At 34.0% G+C, this 24,211-nt stretch overlaps 1 protein-coding gene across 1 annotated transcript in view; it reads left to right on the top strand.

Moving 5' to 3' along the window:
* LOC120326430 (protein kinase C-like 1B) overlaps positions 1-22,933 on the top strand; it is a 30,103-nt gene extending 7,170 nt beyond the window's left edge. Inside the window, exons 4-16 of the mRNA XM_039392721.2 lie at positions 486-648; positions 5,686-5,720; positions 6,185-6,261; positions 6,572-6,707; positions 8,323-8,468; positions 9,588-9,627; positions 10,559-10,683; positions 12,097-12,264; positions 17,221-17,375; positions 18,054-18,192; positions 18,794-18,982; positions 19,716-19,856; positions 20,794-22,933. Coding sequence (XP_039248655.1) covers positions 486-648; positions 5,686-5,720; positions 6,185-6,261; positions 6,572-6,707; positions 8,323-8,468; positions 9,588-9,627; positions 10,559-10,683; positions 12,097-12,264; positions 17,221-17,375; positions 18,054-18,192; positions 18,794-18,982; positions 19,716-19,856; positions 20,794-21,078 — 1,799 coding nt within the window. The 3' untranslated portion in view covers positions 21,079-22,933. The remainder of the gene's footprint in view (positions 1-485; positions 649-5,685; positions 5,721-6,184; positions 6,262-6,571; positions 6,708-8,322; positions 8,469-9,587; positions 9,628-10,558; positions 10,684-12,096; positions 12,265-17,220; positions 17,376-18,053; positions 18,193-18,793; positions 18,983-19,715; positions 19,857-20,793) is intronic.
* Positions 22,934-24,211: the final 1,278 nt, after the last annotated feature.

Genomic DNA, 24,211 nt, shown 5'->3' with positions numbered 1-24,211 from the left:
CATTCCTATTGTACAGTTTTTTAACATTATTGATTTTCTATTTGGTTTGAACTGAATTTTCTTGGCATTCATAGTCAGCATTCAAGTTCATAGATGACATTTGTTGGCAATTTATAGTTCATTTCTTATTCCCGTAACAGCAAATATTGGGAAAATTCATTTTCAAATCTGTTTGACAGGTATAATTTCTTATTGTCCAATTATAAAATATAACTTGATTTTTTTTTTTGAATATTATTGTCAAAATCTAGTGAGAAACTGCTTTTCTTGCAGATTCCCTCTGGCAGTTTAGATCTGAAATAATTTAAAGTTCAATGTTTTGAAAACTGGCACATTAAACTTCTACGTGTGTTAATGGTTACATGCCAATGACATTATGTCATTTTCCTTCTCTATTCAGAAGTCGGCTTGAAACCATTTTAGAGTAAACTTTCGTGATGATGTTCGCAGTATATTTTTGTAACCTACCTTATATATTTTACTAGGTAAAAATCGGCATATCCCCGTTCGACAATTCAAAGAAAGAACTCAAAAACAGGGACGAAGGAATGCTGTACGCCGGAGAATTCATCGCATCAACGGGCACAAGTTTTTAGCTACTTATTTAAAGCAACCAACATTTTGTTCCCATTGTCGAGATTTCATTTGGTAAGTGGTATTTCAAATAATATTGCTGATCAAAGAACTTCTTACTATATTATTGAAAATTGATGATTATAAAAGAGTACCGGTAAATAATTACAATTGGAACAATTATATAGTTAACAATTCCCATACCCGACATGATTAAGCTGTCTCAATATTAAAGGCTCTCATCTTCCTCAAAATAGTTAGGATATTGTACGTTTTTCATGTATGTTTATTAGGGATGCGACGAATCCAAAAAGGTTCGGCTCGGCCGAATCCCGAGTATTTGTGCTGGACTCGTGTCCGAGTCCCGAGTCCAATACTTTTACATAGCTACGAAACAAATACCTAAAGTGATGCTGTTGTTCTCGTATATTGGCCGTAAATTAAACATTCTGTATGAAAAGACTATGTAATTTGAAAACGTTGCACATAAACACTATTGCTTTCGAGACAAGCATTCTCTGAGCGACTAGTTTAAATTAGTATAAATAGGTCATATTCCCCGTCGAAGGAATACTTTGTTACGTAACTCTGATCGACCGCCGCGTCGACTGCTGAAGACGCCGCGCTCGTGTCCTGTCACGATAAATACGGGCCATAACCCACACGTTTGGAACAAATTTTTTATGGGAAATTTTTACTCATATGTTATCTTTTTTAGTCGGCGCTGATACAGACGCCCATCTCCGTGATAATTGGGGTACTAATAAAGAATTGCCAACTGTGGAAGCATCGAATAAATGTATCTTATAAATATATCGTAACAAAATAGCTAGCTATTCTTCGTTTGAATCCGCGGAAAATAAGAATGTGTAATTGTTGATTTTGATTCTATAAGAGAGACGCAAAAGGCGAAATGTGTTATATGCTAAGTTACGGCTGTATGACACAATCATTTTCATTAATACAAATAACGGCGCTTTGAAAAGCAAAATCAAATTTGTTAACATTAATTTAGAAGTGAGAGTTACAAGTAAGAATTCACATACGACTCTCGCTAACAGACAGAAACGATAAATGTGAGAGTTATTATGGTTTTCTTTCTGCGCCTATCGTTATCTTAACAATTCCCAATTTTGTATAAAGCGCGCCAACACCTTTTCACATATAGAAACGTCAAACCAGATTAAGTGAGGCAGGTAAATTATGTATTATATGGAAATATTGTTTCGACTAGGTGGAAATGCCATAACTCAAACAGCACGCAATGGTAAATTTCCGGAGTTTTTATTTATTATCTAATATTAAAATAACACAGCCACGATAGGTATTGTTCGCTCAAAATAGGGACCGTAATTTACAAACTGTGATATGAAAGATCAAATCCAGAAGATGAGGCCAGAATAAAATTAATATATTTATGAATTCACTAATTAATAGCTGTCTTTAATATCTTCGCCGATTTGTACTCACACTTCTGCCTGAAATATAAAAACGAAACTTCGATGTCCGGCGTTGCGTGAGAGCTGATAGTGAAAAAGGGTGCTTTAAAAATATAGTTTACCAACCATAATTAGGATGTCGGTCGCCGAAACGATCGCGGTGACAAAAAAACAATTCACGATTGTGATAAAATTACGGATAAGAAGTAAAGACGCCGCGTTGTTATCGAGTCTCCAGTCTTCTAGTAATTTTCTACTATCGGTAAATTAAAAGAAATACGGTAGTCGAATTATTCGATCAGGAAAAATTCGATTTTGCCCGTCACTAATCGCGGTGTATGTAAATAATTATTGAATAAAAATAAAAAGTCGGCCCGATTAACATCCAATTACCACGAGTAATAGTTTCCAAATTTATGCACATTTAATCGATGCGACTTGCGAGATTGTTTTTGTACATATATACGATTGTAACGCCACTGACATCTGCGAGTTGTACTTTTCTCTTAAAAGAACCGTAACTTTCACTATTTTATTTCTAACATTTGTTTCTCTCCGGAAATAGCTAGATCATTTATGGAACGATAACAGGCGAACAGCACGACATGGTTACCGCTGATTACGGATTAATCACTGTTAGAGGATTAGCAAGTATATGCTTGAAAAAGGACGTGGTAAACATTCACTAAACGACGTCTGGCACTGGAAGGCAAGCTACACGCGCAACACTGGAATTTATTCAGCTGACTTTCGCTGACATTTTTTTGTTCTTACGGCGTCGTGAATTTGTAGTTTTGGCGCCTAGTTTTAATTTCACCGTAGAGAAAATAGATTGAACAGTCTCGTGGCAAAACAGAACGAAAAAGTTGAATTTCCCGTCGAATCCGCCACCAGTCTGCGCCTGACTATCGCGTGACGTATGATATCCCGGACTCGGGTAAAATCATCAAAGACTCGGGCCGAATCCGAGTATCAAATTACGAGAGATTCGGCCACGAATCCGAGCACGAGTCCGAATCTTGTCGCATCCCTAATGTTTATTTAATTTTCCACTCAAAAAATCAGTCATACCCCTGGCTTGTTATCTTGATTGTATGCTTGACAGCACTGCATTTCTTGAGTCCCATATTTCCTAACAATTTGGGGCTATATATTCCCTGAAAACTTACTGATGTCGTTTATACCAGCGGTCCCCAACCTTTCTACCCTGGCGGACCGGTAAAATTACATTAAATGTGTTCGCGGACCGGCAAAAAATTAAAATGGCCGGAACAGAAAAGAATAACATATATTTGCGTAATATAATGCAATGTCGAGCACTCAATATGCTTCTAGACAAAAAAGCACACTTAAAACCATTTCACACGGAGAAAAACTATCAAATAATGTGCTGACCAAAAATTAAAAATGGGTGAAACATAAAATAATACCCTATATTTGCGTAATGAAATGCAGTGCTGGGCACCCATTATGCGTAAGAAAGGTATGCATAAAATATCTCACATTAAAAACAGGTACATGCCAAATCATGTACAAACACAATTAACTCCTGTGAGAATTTTGCTGCTGTTTTGTTTCCAATATAAGATTACAAACGAGGCTCAAAGAAGTTTTTGCAACACGTAGCTCTGCAGCCGCGTGCAGCCGATTTCTTTGCTTCGTTGTAATTGAATCTAGTGATGATGTTTTTTTCGCATAACGCAGTAACTGGCTGAAAAGACGGACAACAGTTCAATTGCTCGATTACTTGGCCATGAGTATTCGTTATCAAGAGATATCTAAAATTGTGATAAGTAATTCTTTTTTAATCGGGACTGTAAAGTAGAATCGCCATTTTAATCAAGCCTTTTATTTTTCAATGGGTTCATCATAAAAATCCCTCTGCAGTTGATCGACGCCTCAAACGAAATGAATTTGCATTACAATGACAAAGTCGTCGGTAACTTGGCAACAGGCTCAAAATCCTACTGTGTCTGGAAAAGATCTCCGCAGCCCATGCTTTTTTGAGCGTCTCGTGACCACCTGTGGGGTCGCAACAAGTTCCTATCTTACTGGAATATTATACTGTTTTTGACTGTTTTCTGGTTTGAAAAAGAAGATATGCATTACGTTTTATATGGATGGTCATATTAAGTAGAAAAAGCACGCAGAACAGAAAAAGCACGCATGCTGATTTTGAGGCTTCTTAATTTTGCGAGATTTGATGGAGCGCATTCGCGATGAATCGGAGGCGAAAAGTGTGAATGCTCGGCGCCAAGATGTCGCGTAAGACGGCGTCAAGATGTCGCAATATGACGGCGGAAGAGAATTGCGTAATGAGCCAACGCAACTTTGTATACCAGTGGTTCTTAAAGTATGGGTCGCGACCCAAACATGGGTCGCGGAAGGTTTAAAAATGGGTCGCGACAAGGTCGTCAATGCAAGGGCAATCTAAGAGGAGAAGGACGAATTTTCAGCTTTCCCAATGTTTCAATTTAGCTTCTAAACTCTGGTATTTAAAAATAATGAAATAAAAAATTTCATTCACGGAAAGAACTGTCTTGAGCTCATTGTTACATCACAATTCTGATATGCCAGTCACGTGTATTATTTTTATGGTATCGGTAACCATGCACGTCGCTTGTCGTTGTGTTGACCGCATGGCATGTCGTCTTAGTGGATTAAAATAACCAAAAATGGGTGTCTTTTTGGTAATGAAAATTGTAATAGACGACGCAATGAAAAAGCTCGCTTCTCGATATTAGATTATTCAATATCTAGAGAAAATGTGACTTCATCTCGAGGCACCATTTACCGCGAACGAAGCCGTGCGTGCACATGTGACGAGTAAAAAGTTGTATATTGCGAGAGATACCGAAGGCCAGCTAGGATGTCGTGTTTGCGACGGACAGCGGACGCCTTTTCTGCTACAATTCGCGACAAGGCACTTGTGCGAGCGAGGATATTTGGCACTGACGGTTATCAAAACTAAGCTCGCAATCGCTTCGATACCCGTGACAACTTGCGTATTTCGTTAAGTAAAATAGAGCTCTGTATTGAAGATATAATGAAAAAGGAAATTTCAGTTTCATCAATCTCACTGAGTCAATGGACTGTTTCTAATAAATAGTTGTCTGTATTTGAGTCAAACTGTACTAACATTAAAAACACATTTTGCGTTTTTTAGGATTGGGTCGCGAGTATTCATAAAACTCAGATTTGGGTCGCGCTTGAAAAAGTTTAAGAACCACTGTTGTATACGGTAGGCTACAAAGTACAAAAAAAAAATTTTGTATACGTTAAAGCGATTGAGACGGCATAAAAACAACAAAATTTCTCGCGGACCGGCAAAAAAGCTTCGCGGACCGGCGGTTGGGAACCACTGGTTTATACTATTCAAGAATGGTGAAAACCAAATAATTTAAAATACTATTTTTGAATATGCAATTATTGTTTTAATATGAGATCTGTTTAACACAGAATGCATAGAAGTCTATATATATTTAAAGGAATTTCAAGGCCTCTTTGGACTTCAATTGCTCAAAATGATAATTTTTACTATTCACTATAGGTATATTGGTATTCATTTTACATCGACTTGCATATTCATGTTTTGGACATAGTCAACCCTATCCCCTGAACACCATGATTTTCAGAATTGCAAGTAATCATTTTGAAATTCTTTTTTTTTCAGGGGTCTGGTCGGGAAGCAAGGTTATCAATGTCAGGGTGAGTTGGTGATTACCATATTTGAATTTCTTTTTATGTGCGTCTTTTACATTTGATTGACAGCCGGTTTGCAGATTCGATCTTTTGAGAAATAATCATGCACGGCTAGATAACTAGACTCCTCATTTCATATCCACTGGTTGGTTACAGCTTCCTCCAGCATTAATTTCATTCCTGACTATTCACATACCCGGACAAAAGGCTGCATTTTGCCATATGATTGAGCCATCTCGTCGGCGATCCTCCTCCTTGGATAGATACGAAGTTTCTATTCTTCATACAATTTTGATTCATTCTGAGCTCTTTCTCAAAAAAGTGTGTTTCTAATTGGAATCTCCTGAATTGGTTTATTGCTCAGAAAAATCTTGAACAAGAAAACTTTTTTAATTATGAATGTATTACCTTGTTTGAATTTTTATTCAATTGGCTATGTTTTATATATGTTATCTTAATTCATTTTGCAGTGTGTACCTGCGTCGTTCACAAAAGATGTCATCAACATGTTTTAACAAAATGTCCCGGATGCAAGACAGACGCAATTGTAAGAGTTTTATGAGGTTATTGTTTTCCATCAAAAGCCTGCAATACTTTGGAAAGACTGGGGACTTTCTGCTTTAATATGAAATCCATCCACAGCCTATTATTCATCATAGTGGAGTGATAAACATATAAACTAAACCCAAAATTTCCGATACGCATCTCTAATGTAGCACGCAAAGCCATTGTGTCTGCAATCTTCTTTTTTGGTTTTGAGAGATATCCCATGTTGCCATTTTCTTTGTTTTTATCTATACTAATTTATGTTTTAATGATACTTTCAATATTGTAAAAATCTGCTCTTTTTTTTCAAGAACGAATCAGTGCATGGGCGAATGAATTTTGGAATCCCACACAAGTTTCGAGTCCACTCATACACGTTTTTTACTTTCTGTGATCACTGCGGCTCCTTGCTATATGGATTATTTGCTCAGGGAATGCAATGTAAAGGTATGTATTTTAAGATGTATTGGAAACATTTTTATTCTTTATCTTTTACTTCAACAATATCAGAAAATTTTGGTCTTTGAAAGTAATGAATCTTTTGTGATAGAGATATATCTGTGTTTATCAGGAAATTTACTTATCATGCAGCTAGAAACAATCAAAACTTTGAATTATGTTCTTATCTGATATGCATTTTTTGTTTATCCATCCTCTTATTTTGTTGGGTATTTCTCCACTTTTACCGAAAATCCACCCACTGTTAGGTTTTCCATGCAATACTTTTGGATTTCATACCCCTTCCTAAAGACTAAAAGATGGAATACAAAATTTCTTTAACTTTCTTTTTTATATAGATCACCAAGTTCCCCAAAAACTTTGAAAGCAAACACATGGAAACTATTGCACTTATACAGGCATTTCCCAAATTTGATTAAATCCATAACTGCAAGAAATCTTGCAATTATAATTATGGTGGAAGGTTTCCCATTTTTTTGGGCACGAAGTGAATATATATCTACAGATTTTTAGATTTTAGGAAAATGTTTGTATTTTTGTATAAGTTTAATTCTAACAGCCGGGCCTGAAAATAGACACAAGGTAATACCTAAAATTAAAATCGAAACAGGTACAGCTTTGAAACCCAGACCAAATAATGGTTCCTTGTCTCTAATTACAGGGGATCGAAAAAGTTCATTTCTGAAAAATGTGACATAACATACTACTACTTTGGTTTTTCTGCGATGCGCAGGTGCTTAAAAACCTTTCTCACCTATCTTGTATTTCCTATCAACCGATTTCACACATGACACATTGCAAATTTTTTTACATATATATTCATTGTCGAATGTTGTGACAATAAAAATCTAATCATGCGTGGGATCATTATTGATTCTTGTGTGGTCTTCAAACTAGGTATTATATCTTACATTTATCGTTTCCTTTTTTCTTAACTATTCTAGATCAATGGTTAGTACTGACAATAAAATGACATTATCACTCAATACGAGCATTACAAGTTATCTACTAACTCGTCAACTCACTTCAAATAATGTCCAATATTGAAGGAGCCCGTTTAATGCCCTGTTGTTCAGTGAAAAATTTCCAAATAAATTTTTTCCTTGATTCCTATCATTCTGTGTTCCGATATTATTTGGAATGGAATTGTGTTCAATATTTTGGTTAATAATTGGAGGATTTTCTTTTCAACTCAATACTGAAATTATTACAAGCACGGTAATGAGTTTTGACCCATTGTTAATTTTTCAAATCTCAGTTGCAAGTTTATTTTACCATTTTTACTTTGAGGGGGCAGTTTGAATGACTATAACTATAAGGTGATATTGCGTTATATTATGCTCTTTGAGATTGTGTTTTAAGAAAATCGGATCTTTGTATCCATTTGTATGTTTTTCAACAAGATCCTGTAGCAAGTTTTATTAATGAACTTGCTTTGAGCGAACTTTGATTGAAGATAGATGTTCACTTTTAGTCTGTTTCAGTATTCAACCGATTGTCAAGTGACGACAGATTACTTGCGTCATTACGTATTGTATTCTTTTTGTTTTCGTCAGGAATGTTCCACATGAAATTATCAATAAAAAAATTTGAATTTTTCCAGCTTGCAAAATGAATGTTCACAAAAGGTGTTCTGGGAATGTATCAAAATCTTGCGGTATCAACGAAAAACAAATCGCAGACATATTGAAAGATATCGGTAAACTTGAAATAGACAAAGGAAGCACTAGAGGAAATAAAAAACACAAAGTTAGTCAATGTTTCAAACTTTTAATATTTATTTTGATAAGCTATTTTATTGCTTCAGAATTTGTTTTCTAGTATAGTGATGATGCCCATAAAGAATGGTTTATAGGCATAATAGTGCCAGTTCATTATATTAGGACTTGCGCGTTTCTATGGTTCATAATGAAGACAACTTGTTTGGAAGTCTTGCATTCGTGTTTTTAAATGTTTTTTTTGTTCAAAGTTTTATTGTTGTCCTTCTTGCAAAAGTGAGAAATCAAAGTAAATTTTTGGAATAAAATTTAGTACTTGAATGTCTTTTATTGAGAAGCAGCATTATGCTTACTACGACATTGTGCTTGGTACGACAATTAGGGCTGGGAATGGTTAACTGGTTAACCGATTTCATATGGTTAACGGTTATGATTTATTTTAACCGTTAACTGACATCTCAGGTACAAATCATCTTTATACCGTACAATTTCGTCAAATATGATTACGTCATCGCAAATTTATTTCTTGCAGCGTTTAATTCAAAAAGATATTATTAACTGTGTGGGTAAGGAATCATTAAATGTGAAAAATAATGGAAGTACCAAGGTTGCTGATAATAAAAATTTACAATAATAAATTCAGAATCAGTTTTTGGTCGATTTCGAAATATATTGTTCACGATTTCATTGCAAAATCGGATATTCAATGTCATACAACAAGTGTGCAGTTGATGTCGTTTTTTTTTCATGATATATATATATCTCAAAGTAGAATATGCACATAGAGCACTCAAAATTTGTCACATAAATGACGTTTAACAACGAAATCGGGTTTTCTGAAATATTTTTACATGCCCGAACCACGCTGCCTATCTTTTGCAGCAGAGGAATCATGAAACTATCTCGATTCGTGAAAAATTTTGAGCGATACCGGGATAAGAACACGCAAAATTGCTTTATAACCATTGTGACGTAACAAGCTGAAATTATAATTATTACGTCAAACGTCACGCGGCGGTTAACCGGTTAATTTTACCCGGTTAAAGATCAAAGTGTTTTATTTAAAATTCCCAGCCCTAACGACAACCCAACTAAATAAAAATACCTAATGAAATAATCATTGAATTTATATATTCTTTTTTATTTTTAGCCACTGACTTCAAGCATTAGTCTCCCTCCTAATCAAGAAGGTAAGTTTTAATATAGATTTATACATAACAAAGTTATGCCTCTTACTGTTGCATCAATTTGATTGAGACTGATTTGTATTAAAATACCACAACACATGAATATGAGATGGTTCATTTACAATTAATTAGCATCTTGATTGATATACAAAAGGAAGCAGGTAGAATAAAATAACTAAAAGATTATACAGCTAAGTCATTAAATGCATCCTGGGATGTCCCTCTAATTACCATCGATAAGAGCAGTGGCTTCATCAAAAAGTGTGTGCTAATTATCGATTTTGATCGGTAAGTATGTTGATAGGTATTTGTCTGTCTGTTTGTCTGTTAGATGCACGCGATATCTCACGAAAACCAGATTGAATCTGCTCCAGATTGTTCATGAGCATTCATCTTATCTCGGACCAGAAGCCTATTGATTTTGGGCGAATTATGTCGTATAATTAGCGAGTTATTAATTAAATAGTGATGGGACACAAGGTGTCACTATGGAGTAAGAGCGCTGTTTTGGGGGATCCCCTAACTTTCGATCGATAAGTCTTCGGTTTCTGACCGATATTCTCGTTTTGTATTATTTATTGTAAAGAACAAAAGATTGGTATTTAATTGTTCAAAAACATTATTTTGCAATTCTGTTAATTTTGTATCGTGGTCTGGGTTAAAGTCTGTCGAACTCAAGTGAAAGAGTTTAACACTTGTTACATCATCATCACAGTTTAAGCATGTGTATATTTGTCACAATTAAATTATACCAGTATTTTAATCATGCGTATCAAGCGCCCCATGCGGGCGCTTCCCTCTCCTGGCTCTCGAAAATATCTTTCAGTTTCTAATTTTGGCCCCCAGTCAGTCAACTTTGGGAACCATTGGCTTAAATAATAATATTCCAATCTTCTGTTTTTCATTGTTTAGTACAACAAGATTCCTTTTTTAGCTGCTCGAACAAAAACGCAAACTGCATCAAACGGTGATTTAAGTTCGGGAAATTCAAGAAAACATCAAGTTCAACTTTCTGATTTTTCTTTTATAAAAGTCCTCGGAAAAGGAAGTTTTGGCAAGGTTTGACATATTTTAATTGACACTCAAAAACTATACACATGAATTTGATTTGTCTAAAACACTCCATATGTATAAAATTTCACTTTCCAAAACGCTTTAAACAAACAGACATGCTATTCGTCCAGGGTCATTGAAAAGGACAGATTGTACTTTTTTTCAGAAATTCAGGCGTTTATTTTGAGATATAGTTGGTAAATTTTTACGTGAGATATATACCTCCAATAGAATTCAAGTCATTATAACGTGAGATAGTGGTTTTACTGAAACCTGATAACTATAGTTTCTTTGATGGGGTTTTGAATAGGACATGCCAGATTAACTTGCAGCAAAAGCTGTCAAAGGGTTGAGAGTTTCAGGTTCTTACAAGGAACATTTTTCTAACCTGACATCTCCAAATTGCAGCAGAAAATTATAGCCTATCTTTCGATTTTATTGTATAAATAGTCTGTTTAATTTTTATACAAATTACCATGCATGGTATGTCCTGAAACAGCTAATTTGTTTATGGACATTTATACTGCTTCTTCATCACAATGTATCAAATTTCCCTTTGATGATGTGATATACCTTTCCTACCTTCTAAATTTAGTACCCATAATAAACTTAAAGGCACAGATGATAAAAGCTTTTAACTCTATCTCCAACTTTCTAATTGTGATTCAACTGAAGAAAGAACCTTTCTAATTACATGTGACAAGTTTAATTACCATATATTATGATTCAGAGTTTGGATTGTACTGTTGTATTGTAACAAATCGATTGATGAATACTTGTTATGTTTACTAAGTGTATGTTCTGATTCGAAACATAAATAATCGTGTCTATATTCAAATAGTTGATTAGTTTGGCTACCCTTGTTCCAGTGTGACACCAACAACGGCGATAAATCATTTTTTGTATAATTTAATATGCATGATTTCTAATGCATTACTGTATAATGAAAGAAAAGATAAATGATCATGCTTGGAAATTGGTGTTTCTTGACAAACTGTATCAATTTATTTTACAATTTTAAGCCTTTTTGTTTAAACATCATAGGTCAACAAAATTGGAAGGGATATTATAGTATATTAATATTTATTCCATATAATGGTGTACCACAGCCTCCCGTCTGATTACCAGTGCATGTTCTGGTATGGGATTAGTTAGCCAGTTACCTCTTTCATATTCATGGACTTGACTATTAAGGAAACTGCAAGCGACCTGCAGTTATGTGGACTACCCAATATAGTGGTGAGCAGTACAGCAATCATCTCACACGTAATTATCCCTCATGGGAATTCAAACCCGCGAACCCAATCAGATGTGTGATGTCAAGCGTTTTTTTATAACGCTTAGTATGATACCGCCAAACATAAGACCTATCTTTTGTATGAATTCTTTGCGCAATAATTACTACAATATTGTTTCTAGGTTATGTTAGCGGAGCATAAACAATCAAAAGAAGTTTTTGCAGCGAAAGTTCTCAAGAAAGACGTTATTACTGCTGATGATGATGTTGAATGTACACTCACTGAACAAAGAGTTCTTAGATTGGAACATCCTTTTCTAACATCATTGCATTCATGTTTTCAAACAAAAGTATGTAATTTAAATGTATGAATGAGACTTTGTACATGACTTCGGACAAAAGTGTATTGTTGTAATAATCACTATATTGTTAATTCTACTGAAAATAGGTCAACTTGTTCTGTTCTGCAAGTAACCATTTAGATAGAAAAAGTTATTACAGTTGTTTTAATTAAAATCAATTCAATTGAAGTAAATTTCAATTCAATTTCCCAAATTACAACACCAATATTGCTAGCCCAACAAACCACATACTATACCCATTTCCGAAAAATTTTGTTATTATCTTATTATTCATGTTAAGAAATGCTGCTTAATTCATGTAGTGGTACATCTGTTCATTTGCTGTATTAATTATAAAAAAAAAAATTAAAAAATCATGGTTTTGCATATTCTCTCCACAAATTTATTCCAATATTGATCATATGATCTATGACATATGCTGAGCAGTGTTAACTCTAAGCAAATTATGAGTGCGAAAGTGCTTCGCAGTCCAAAAAAAAAGTGCGAAAGTGCTTTTGCCGATTTTAACAAGTTAGGTGCCCTAGCCTTTCATAGAACCCATTTAAAACGGCATAGATACTCGAAAAAGCGCTCCTCCGGTTAATATTATGAATTAAAGAGAAGCCTTTTCGTTAACCCAGTTCCCTTTAAGCGAATTCATGTTTAATTAAAACAAGCGATTCATCGGCAACGAAATGACATCTGCTAACACCTGCCGCGGACAAAACTTTCATGCAATGTATCAGGGTGTCAGTTGCTTACTCGCGTAAACAGCAAAGACTTTCACATTTGTTACTCCTTCCATCTAACAGACACGAGGCCGGCTGGAAACCATATTAGTTACAGGGTGGATCGTTTGTACAAATCCGGTGCAAAATAAACCCCCGTTTCGTGAGCTAGCGTGACCTAATTTCTCATTTACATTATACTATTTCAGAGCTTACCCAAAGACAAGTAAGTCCACATGCCTTGGTTTGCGTGCGAGTTAGTTTAAATCGGGCAGAAAACATCATATATTGGCAAAATGTTTAGTAATGTCATGTACTTTCAGCATTCATAAATAGCACTCTTTGTAATGCTGCTGACCTAGTATCAAATATTCGCATCACAACGCCACTTGCGAGGTTTCCATATATTTCAATTACACTAATAGGAACGATGACATCAAAGAGTTTTCTTTTGCGAAGGTACACTAAATATAACGAGGGTGATTCTTGAGAAAAACATGAATATAAAAAATAAACGAATGATATGATAATGGATCCCAAATAATTTTGAGAGTGTCTCGAAATACCAATCCATTTGATAAATAATTTTTATTCGACTACATGAACGCTGATATCCTGAAAATTAATGTTGAAAGAGAATTACGCATTCTCAGATATCGGACATCCAGTCGCGATATTCAATCGTTCATATGCACAAATCTCACATTAATAGTAATTGCTACCCAAGTTTGTAAAGTTTAGAAACCAACAAACAGAAAATAACTAACCTAAAACACAATTAAAATTCAGTCGGCAATAAATTCGTCGCCAAGACGATGCCATACAAAACAAAAAAGATTTGGTCGCGAGAGTTACGCGAGATGACTGCCGTTGTTTTTTAAGCAGAATGTAAAATAATTTATAATTAATAAACGGGAGTTACGACGCCCTTTACACATCGTGTGTATTAAACTTCCCTGGTAGGTACTTTGGTAAGTACTATTATTATTGTACCTATACACCTGTTGGAGTATTTCGGACAATTTCGAATTTAAAATAAATGAAAACCAGACATATAATAAAAACGCAAAAGTAAAATGAACATTTATTGAAAAAGTTATTATTTAAGAAAGACATCATGATCGTACAATTCCGCCAAAACCTCGATGTTCGCAAGTGAGATGATAAATAAATACTTCCCTGTATTCGATCAATTAACTTTTAGCGTATCGTTGTTCTGCCAACAAACAGCCGGGTGCAAAATATTTCCGTCCTGTGATATGCTCACAAATATTCTCGATATTTATATCATACCCTCGCGTATTTACTTTCTATTAGCTCTTTAGTGATCCCTTCCATCCTTGGCCAAGTCATGTTTCGAATATGTGAACATTTTATTCGACCACACATGGCCGGCGGGATGTTAAAATTGTAAACAAGAGAGAGGTAAAATCAACCGCGAATTTCGTTATAACGGCTCGTTTACGAATTGTTGCGCCTGTTATCTTCGAAAATGATTACATTTGTTGTATTTTGAGGCATTTAAGCAGTAATAATTAGGGCATGACATCATCAAAATCGTCAAGTGAGATCTTGAAATTGCAAATTCCGTAAATAAAATTGCGAATTATTCGGTAACGAATTCAGCTTTAATGACCGTCGGGGTATTGTTTTGTTGAAAATTATTATTAATGTGAGAGCGCCAAAAACATACAGTCCATACCGATGCGACTGCAATTTATATGGTCGCAATTGGTGTGGCGCATTTATTAATAGTGTAAAATAAATTAAACGAATATCAATTATAACCAAGCCTGTCAGCGTGTTTATTTTTTGTGGGCAGGAATCGTAAAATACCATCTTGAGACAAATTCACTTCTATTATAAAATCTTAATTTTCAGTTATTATCGTTATACAAATAACGTGTGGCAACTTTTTAATTTATCGTCGACCAAAAAACCGCCCCACACTCGTCCAAGTCCAAACGTGTGTCGAGCTTGAACAAAAGGAACAGATTCATCGACGACCTTAATTAGGGAAAATATGTATTTTATTGGGAATGCAAAATAAATGTAACAAAACGCATTTTTTGTGATATAACTTTGTATTTTCGGAAACGGGTTGCCGTGAAAGGTAAAATTTGATCTAAATTAATTGCAAAAATGTTTTATTTTAAATGTAACAAAACACATTTTGCGATATAACCTTGTATTTTCGAAAAAGGGTGTCCTGAAACGTAAAATATGATCTAAATTAATCGCAAAAATGTTTTATTTTAAATGTAACAAAACACATTTTCGCGATATAACGTGAAAAGCAAAATATGATCTAAATTAATCGCAAAAATGTTTTATTTTAAATGTAACAAAACACATTTTTCGAGATACAACTGTATTTTCGGATACCGGGTGTCATGGAGAGTAAAATGTGATCTGAATTCACCGTAAATAATGTTTCATTCCAAATGTATCATAACGCATTTTTTTGCAATATAACTTTGTATTTTCGAAAACGGGGCGTCACGAAAATTATTAATTTAATGTTTTATCTATCGTCTAACTAACGTCTGGAACACATCATTTTCGGGGAGAACTCTAGCCCGCGAAACGTCATTTAATTTAAAATAGAGAATGTTTCACGCATTTCAAAACGGAAAATCACCAGTAAGTGGACAGGGATTCAACCCTCCGGATTCAGTATTCTATATCCCCGTGTCAGAACTTTCTGAAGAATGGAACAAAGAACCCGTCAAACCGCCGCGGAAAAAGGGGAGTATTTTTTGCATTAATAATTAGGGCGTGACAATATCAAAATCGTCAAGAAACTGGTGAATTTGCAAATTCCATAAATAAAATTGTGAATTGCTCGGTAACATTTTAGCTATAATTATCGCCGGGGTATTGTTTTGTTGAAAACACGTTGAAACTTGAGGGAATTAGTTACAATTAGCGCCTGACCTCTATTGAGCACTCGAAAAAAAAGCACTCGAGCCCAATCTTTTTAGCATTAAGTCGCATACCTAAAATATCCTGCAAAAGAAGTGCTGTTCATTAACGTCATCTCGTCTTATGACCACGCAGAAATGCCTTTATAGCCGAAATATTCAATCACTATTTCAAATCAACATTCAGGATTGGCACAATTTCAGATTTGCGAAGTTTATCACCATAGAAATACATGAGAAAGTTAATTATCGTCTTAATAAATATCTGCATCACGGTATGGACAATAATATTACCATTCGCATAAAATTGGGACGGTAAATTTACAAATCTTGATAGGTAATATTAAAGCCAGCGCAAATGTTAATTTGAGTCCTCAATGTCTTCAACAGCTGTTGCCGATGTGAACGAACGGGTAAACCCGAAATATAAAACTTCGATGTCCGCCGACCCACAAGAATTCATATTTGTAAAAAAGAGAGGGCGGGAATATAGATTACCCAAAACCTGGATATCGCCGCCAAAACGATCGGTGACAAGAACAATTAGCGATTACAACGGAATTAACCAGTAAAAAGGCTTTGTTGCCGATTTTTTAATGTTTCCACCACGTTTATTCGGTACTCCATAAAAATATTCGATTTAAAAAATATTGAATTTTGCCCACCCCTCCAAGCATATCAATGGGAAATAGTTGTGTAAATATCGCAAAATTCCGGAAAATGCCACGTCCTTTCAACATTGTGATTACAATAAAATGGCACTTAATGGTATTTTGTGAATTTGTTGATTTTGCAAATCTGTGACATGCTGTGACAATTCATCCAAAGTGACTATAATACGTTACTAACACTTTTTATAGTCCTTTTGAATTCATCGATATCATTGATAGTCACATGACCACTCTCGTTCAAAGAAACGCCTCGGGAGCGTTTTTTGCGGGAGAAGCGGAATCCGTGTGCTTGTATAATAATCATATTATAAACAAGAATTTTGCGGTTAATGCAAAAGCTTTATCTCCTATGTCTGCATCTCATAGGTTAGAATTCCGGTAAATATCGTTATGATATGCAGAATTGAGTTACAAAAGTATCAGTATGTTACTTATTTGTCAACTTAATACTCGAAAATATTTGTTAACTTTGAATTTTTATTCCATTCAAAATCGGAAAAAAGTGCTATTTCTCTTCAAAATCGGAAAAAAGTGCTATTTCGCAGTCCCTAAAAAAAGTTGCGAAAGTGCTTCGCAATTTTCGCAAAAAAGTGCGCTAATAGTGAACACTGATGCTGAGACTCTTGAAATTTCTCTTTACAGGATCGATTATTCTTTATTATGGAATATGTGAATGGTGGAGACCTGATGTTTCAAATACAAAAATCAAGAAAATTCAGTGAATCGCGATCTCGATTTTATGCAGCCGAAGTCATTCTTGCTCTCATGTTTTTACATAAAAATGGTGTTATTTATCGGTAAGAATATGAGAGTGGTTATTTTTCAGTAACTAAATATAATGGAATTAATCTCAGTTTGCTTAAATCGTAGTAATCAAAACCTGCTTCGAAATATGCTTGCTAATGGGGGGGGTTTTGAATGAGTGTATTTGGAAAACCTTTTTGAGTCATCAATCAAATGACTGACTGCTGATTTTATCATGAATTAAACATCATATGCCAGTACAAATTGTTTTCACGCAAAGGGACTGAATAGAAATTGAGTCAGGCTTATTGAAAAATCTGTTTTTGCAGTATTTCAAACTGCAAACTCTTAGACCATATGTTGCTTCGTTGTGTTCATTTTACTTATAATATCATAATAGACATGTTGTACAAAAATTTTCCCACCCAGAATAGCTTTCAGCTGTAGATTCTGTTGGCTGTGAGCTCTCATCCATTCACTGTCCTTTGGCAATTTAATTAACTACTGGTACTTTAAAATCGATATAGTTTCAATAACTGTTGACTAGTAACTTCCCTCAGAAATGAACCTGTATTTCCGAGTGAGTGCAGTGCATGTATTCTTGCTTCAAGAAAATTACCTTTAACAGGATTTTAGGAAGTGTAAGCTTTTACTCCCAGGGCGAATTAATATGTACTAATATGATTCTCGGGCAAATTTGAAAGTTCCAACAATTATCACTATTTTAACAGTGACTTGAAGTTGGATAATATTCTGCTGGATCAGAATGGTCATTGCAAGCTTGCTGATTTTGGAATGTGTAAGGAAGGTATTAACCAAGGAAGACTAGCTACTACTTTTTGTGGAACTCCTGATTATATCGCACCAGAGGTATGTGGGACTTCTTTATAGGAAATTGAAGCGATATTCTTATCCAACTTCATTTACTTCTTGGGTTCTTTAACAAAGTAACAAGGAAATTGTGGGCTATTCAATTTCCATATATTTTTTTCGTTACAGTATTTTACTTGTTTGGTTTCTATTTGTTTGTGCCATGGATTAGACCTCTGTGGTTGAAATCTCATAACCACCATAAAATCATTGATTGATTTGCGTATCCTCTTGAATAAAATCATACTGACGATAAACTGTCAAAATTTATAACAAAAATTAGTCATGTCAAAAAGTGTGTGTGGCTGTGTGCTGTTAATAAGTGTTATTATTTGTTGGGTCGCCGTATATGCGAATTTTTATAAATTCAACGTTTTAGGGATGTTATTAGGGAGTTGGCTTATAAGTGATGATATACGGTACCTAAAAGCTACGAATTGGAAGAATTTCTCTTTTTTCACCTGTGGACTGTTTGTTTAAATCTTAGTTTAAAGTGACGACGTGAAACTCTACAAAAAATCACATATAAAATGATTTAGTCAATTGAAGTACATTATACGAGCTATCTTATCTTGAAGTGAAATTTTGATTACTTTTTTAGATATTACAAGAGCTGGATTATGGGCCATCTGTAGACTGGTGGGCACTCGGTGTATTGATGTATGAAATGATGGCTGGGCAGCCACCGTTTGAAGCTGACAATGAAGATGATTTATTTGAATCTATTATGAACGATGACGTTTTATATCCTGTTTGGTTAACAAAGAATGCAGTTAATCTTTTAGAAGGGGTATGATATTGTGGCATTGTTTTTAAATCTAAATCTAAACAAATGCGATTTTACAATTTCTGTGTTTTCCTGAAATTTATTCGAGAAATATTCATTTTCAAGCAGAGGAGCTTAAAAGGAAACTGAATTATTTTGTTTGTGGATGAATCGCCATATTAGTTTCAATAAAAACCAACTCCACCTGGAAAAACCTTAAGTTTTTGACTGGATATCTGTGTTTCAATGCAATATCAGACTGCAAAATAATGGCTGATCATCTAAAGTTCAGACTTCAGAGAACTTTATTTTTCAGATGTAATTGAACAGACGTGGCAGGCCTAGTAGTTAAAGTGCTTAACTTAGTTATGACGGCATGGCTTCTTAAAATCTTTGGCTCAATCCCATGTCCACCACCTCACCTGTGGTATAATAAATTAGTTGGGCAATGTCGAACCAAAGGATTGTCATAATTTCACAGTGTAGTTGCTCCTTAGTCCTTACCTAACACTGACTGTTTGGACAGAGCCATGTTTAATGCGAAAGTTGATATATGTTTTAAAAAAAAATTTTAAATTTGATTTATTTTGGTAACATAACCATGCAAATGCAAAAATTGGACTCCACTAATTTTTGTCAATTGTCTGTATCTTCTTGTTTCTGGGAAAATGACCTATTAATATGTTTATTTACATTATAGTACATATATATGGCTGAGGTTATTATCTTAATTTGTATTTATTTAATATTATTTTAGTTTATGACAAAAAATCCATCAAAAAGGCTTGGTTGTGGAATGGTTGGTGAAGAAGGTATAAAAGATCAACCATTTTTTAAAGATATGAATTGGACAGCTCTTGAACAGAGAAAAGTAGATCCTCCATTTAAACCAGAAGTGGTAAGTGCTGCAATTGTTTTCATACCAGGGATCTAAACAGCAGCTTTCTATTGGTAGGGGATTACCGAAGGTATGAATAACTAATTCAGATCACAAAGGTTGCAATATTATGTGTGAGATGTTAGGCTTGACTTCAAAATTCGAACCCAGAATTTTAAACCTGCCATGTCAGCACAGTATGCACCACAATGTCATTGCGTTTGAAAAATGTTTTTTTTCTATGTCGTTCTTTGTTGTTTATAGCCATCTGTGTGTGGTTTATTATTGGACACCTTCAGTGGCCATAACGATCGTTTCAAAATTTTGTTGTTATTGTTATTTGTCTCCGTCTCCATTTCAAAAAAATCGCTTTTCTCTTCGAATACTGGACCAATTGCTTTGATATTTTCAGTGGTTAAAGATAAAATTTTTCTCCCAGAAGGCTATTACTTTTTTTTTCGCTATGACGTCATCAAAATTATTGCCACTGGGTGGCGCTACGTGTCCATATATTTGAGCATAGCTCTCTTGTTATTATTATCAATTTTTGTAATTCATCTTCTGAATTTTATAGTAAAAATGCACTATTTATAGTCTATATGAATTGTGATTGGGGACGATTGTGGAACTGCCTCATACCAAACCCATGTTTTCCTAGTAACGTTGACTTGAAAAGTATCAAGTCTTATGTCTTACATATATACTAACATTGTCATAACATTAATGGTTGATGTAGCTCATAGCAAGTAGTTGTTTGCGACTCCTCTAAAAGTCGTATATTCGTTCATATTTAAGTGAACACACCGTTGCTGAAAGAGAAAACTTGCATACCAAAAATTTTTCATCTGTTTACTCACTGATGACATATCATGGTTCAATACCAGTTTGAATTTTGATCATCAGTTATGGAAAGCTGGTTAAAATTTGCACTACCTTACTCAGTCATTTTTGTCTTTAGAAAAATGCTCGTGACGTCAGTAATTTTGATCCCGATTTTACAAGAGAAGAACCCAGATTGACACCTATAGCTCATCAGTCTCTTGCCACTGTCAATCAAGCGGATTTTCAAAACTTCTCATTTGTCAATGAACGCTACAAGGAAATCCATGTTGCTGAGGGAAACGGAGCATCAACCACTTCGAAAGATTCTCTTCTCGCACCTCCTCAAAAGAGGACCATCTCGTCGTCATCATCACCTCTTCCAACATCTTCCTCGGCACATCTCATCTCTACTGAACTTTGATTAACTGAAACATTATAACAACCATGCATTACATGTTTGAAATCATTACATTGTATCACTGACATAATTATGTTAGAAAATATGAAATGTTCAATAAATATTGATGTAATCTTTTTCTTGAATATGTGTGGTCTTGTCGTCCTTGCTTTTAAATATCAAACCTAAACTATAAGTAATAGTTCATCTTGAAATGGTATCACCATAATGTCTCCTACATCCTACATCCAGAAACCAAATATTTAAATCTAAGATCTGATCAATTTTGCTATTGGCCTTGCAATGAAGTGGTAACTCTTCTGATCTAATTTGAAAAAATTTCTTGAATAATAATTTTTATTATTCGAATAACTAACATTGTTGAAATGTGTAATAAAAACATAGTTCATTGAGGAAATTTTTTACAATTTTCAGATATGTTTAATTTATGATTTACTCACTTGCAATAATGTTTTTCTTGTTCAAGATTAATTTGCCCACCAAGAAAAGCGTTTGGTTGTTGTACATGTGTAATAAGAGTCAATAATATATGGATTTTCAATATAATAAGAAATAGTAAAACTGCCGAATTTGTGATGTGTCATTGTAAGAATTCTACTTTATATTAATTTTTTTCTGTTCACATATTGCTTATGATTTTATTTTGTGTGTAAGATGTTTTATTAATCTCCGAGTATATTATCAAGTTACTGCTATTTCGTTTTGCAATTTTGTACTTTTTTATTTAGTTTTATGATTAATATTGTTTATAAATGTCTTTAAATTTGTTTAGTATTGTCAGATACTTGGTGGAAGCTCGTTTTAAATAATTCCTATGGTTATTGTGAACCATTAACTTGATTTAATCCAGGATACTGCTTGTAAGATATTTAAAAAAAAATCTTATTGTGGAAAATTGAGTAAACATTTGTTTGACGAATGTCATAGTCAATTGTATTGGTGTGAAGGCCAATTATTTCTTGTTGCATTAAACAGATTGTTCAAAGTGATCAGTGATTTTCTTTTTAAAGATTGTTGTTACACAAATAATGTTTTTAGTATTCTGGAGTTTTTCGTACTATATGAATGATTTCAATTTTGAATAGGTAATTCAAATTGATTCTGCAGTGAAATCATGATATTTGAATACTAATATTACTAAGAAAAGAATGTTTGACTTGAGAATTCTTCTGAATGCTGGATTCCCACCCACTCCACAACCATTTTTTCGTTGTTGTTTTTGATTTGTTGTGAGATTCGACAATTAACAAAACCTAAAAATCACAATCAATGTTACACGATTGTTTTATTAATGTTGTTCTCGGCCCTATTTATGTTTGAAATGTGACGGTAAATTCATACTGTTTTCTGTGGTGAATAACGTGTGTGTTAACTTTCCGTGTAATATAAAGAATATTATATACCAGTAAATGGGGATTTTCAAGAAGAATGCATGAAAAAGGCAACTTTTTTTAAAAGTTTGCTTAGATGCATATTTTTATGAATGACACCATAATAGCGAATTAAAAATACCCTGATTTCTAATCCATATTCTCAGCCCATTCGATCAAAATCACTGCATAAAAGAATGAAGGTCATTCCCTACTGAGTTCTAGTGATTCTAAGTTTATTATGCTTCACAAGATCTGTAAAATATCATCAAGTGAAAATTATATACAATACATCTCCTCTGTTTGGGCTGGTCAATTGACAAACAAGAGCTCACATAAATAGCTATATCCCATTACTGTAAAGCAAGGCAATATATAATCTTACAAATTACAATCTTCACAAAAGTCATATTTTTCAGCCGGTTCTGTTACAAACAGAACATTGACAGTAGCCAGTAATGCTCACCGGTTCGCTGATCTCATAAAATTCTCTTGAGACTGTTCTATAGAATCAGTGCGAACCGTCTGAATCCCAACACTGGATTGCCCTTAACCTTCTGGTGGTTTTATGCATCTCGCTACAAAAACTTGACAAAGGTAATATGATTAATATCCTGTAGTGAAAAAATATGCGGTGAATGAATCCGAAAATTTTATTCCTGAAACAAAATATATGTCGCATATTTTAATCATCCAATAATTTTATTTGTGCGTGGTTTCGTTTTTTTGTCATTGTGCTCAACTTTTCATTTTTTTTTTTTTAAATATATTTAGCATTTTGTTGTGTGATTGAATGCACTTTCTTGTTTTTGTCTGGTTTAATATGAACTTTTGTTATAATATCATGTAAACTTGCCTCATATTATCTATCATGTTGCTTTTAATCTTCTTTAGTTTGCTTTTATGTCTACAATGGAACAGAACAAGGTATTTGCTCAATTTTAAATCTTATGAATATATGAACTCCAAATTAAATAGCACACAATGTAGATGTCTTAATGTGTTGGATCAAATTTATCAGAATTCGTTTGACGGTTTCTTGTTCACGTGAATCATGATTTTGAAATATTATGAAAAATTATCCTTCCCAAAATTAGCTTTGGCCCCGGTAAATTTCAATTGCCTGACTTCTTTTCATATATCTTGCAAAGTCTATGTTTGAGCCAACATTGTCGTACATGCCTCTTGGCTTACAAAAATCTGATCTGATTTTAAAGTGTTAACATTGAAGTGTTAACATTCATATTCCGAATGTATTTTATTGAATCTTTTTAATCGATTTCAAACAAGGCTTTATTTGAATTCCTGAATTCTCGTTTCTGTCATAGAATTTAGCATTGAGATTATTGTTGTTGTTTTTTTTTTATTTGGTACATAAAATATGGCTTAGTCTATTGTAAAAAAGTCCATGCAGATTAATATGAAATATTATGGTATATTATCTATATAGTGGTTTGAATAAACATGAAAAGTATACATTTATATTGTCAGCTTTATGCCTAGCTTTAATGTGCAGTCAATTCATATAGATTTTTATCTGGTGTCAGCCTCAGTTTGTGGTTCAAAACATGCCAAGATCAAATTTCCGGTTGAAATGAACTGTGGAGAAATCGTAATCAATGCTATTCTCTGCCACTGCCAATCAGATATATATATACACCGTTTTTTTTCTGATAAATCAATCGTCATACAACATACACTGATAAAAATATATAGTCTTGATTCGGAATACATAAAAATGATGAGTACCAGTACGCAAATATTTA

The sequence above is a fragment of the Styela clava genome, chromosome 4, assembly GCF_964204865.1.
Source record: "Styela clava chromosome 4, kaStyClav1.hap1.2, whole genome shotgun sequence".
In the NCBI taxonomy this organism is placed as follows: Eukaryota; Metazoa; Chordata; class Ascidiacea; order Stolidobranchia; family Styelidae; genus Styela; species Styela clava.
The sequence above is the reverse complement of the archived record's forward strand: the minus strand, read 5'-3'. Positions and strand labels throughout refer to the sequence as shown.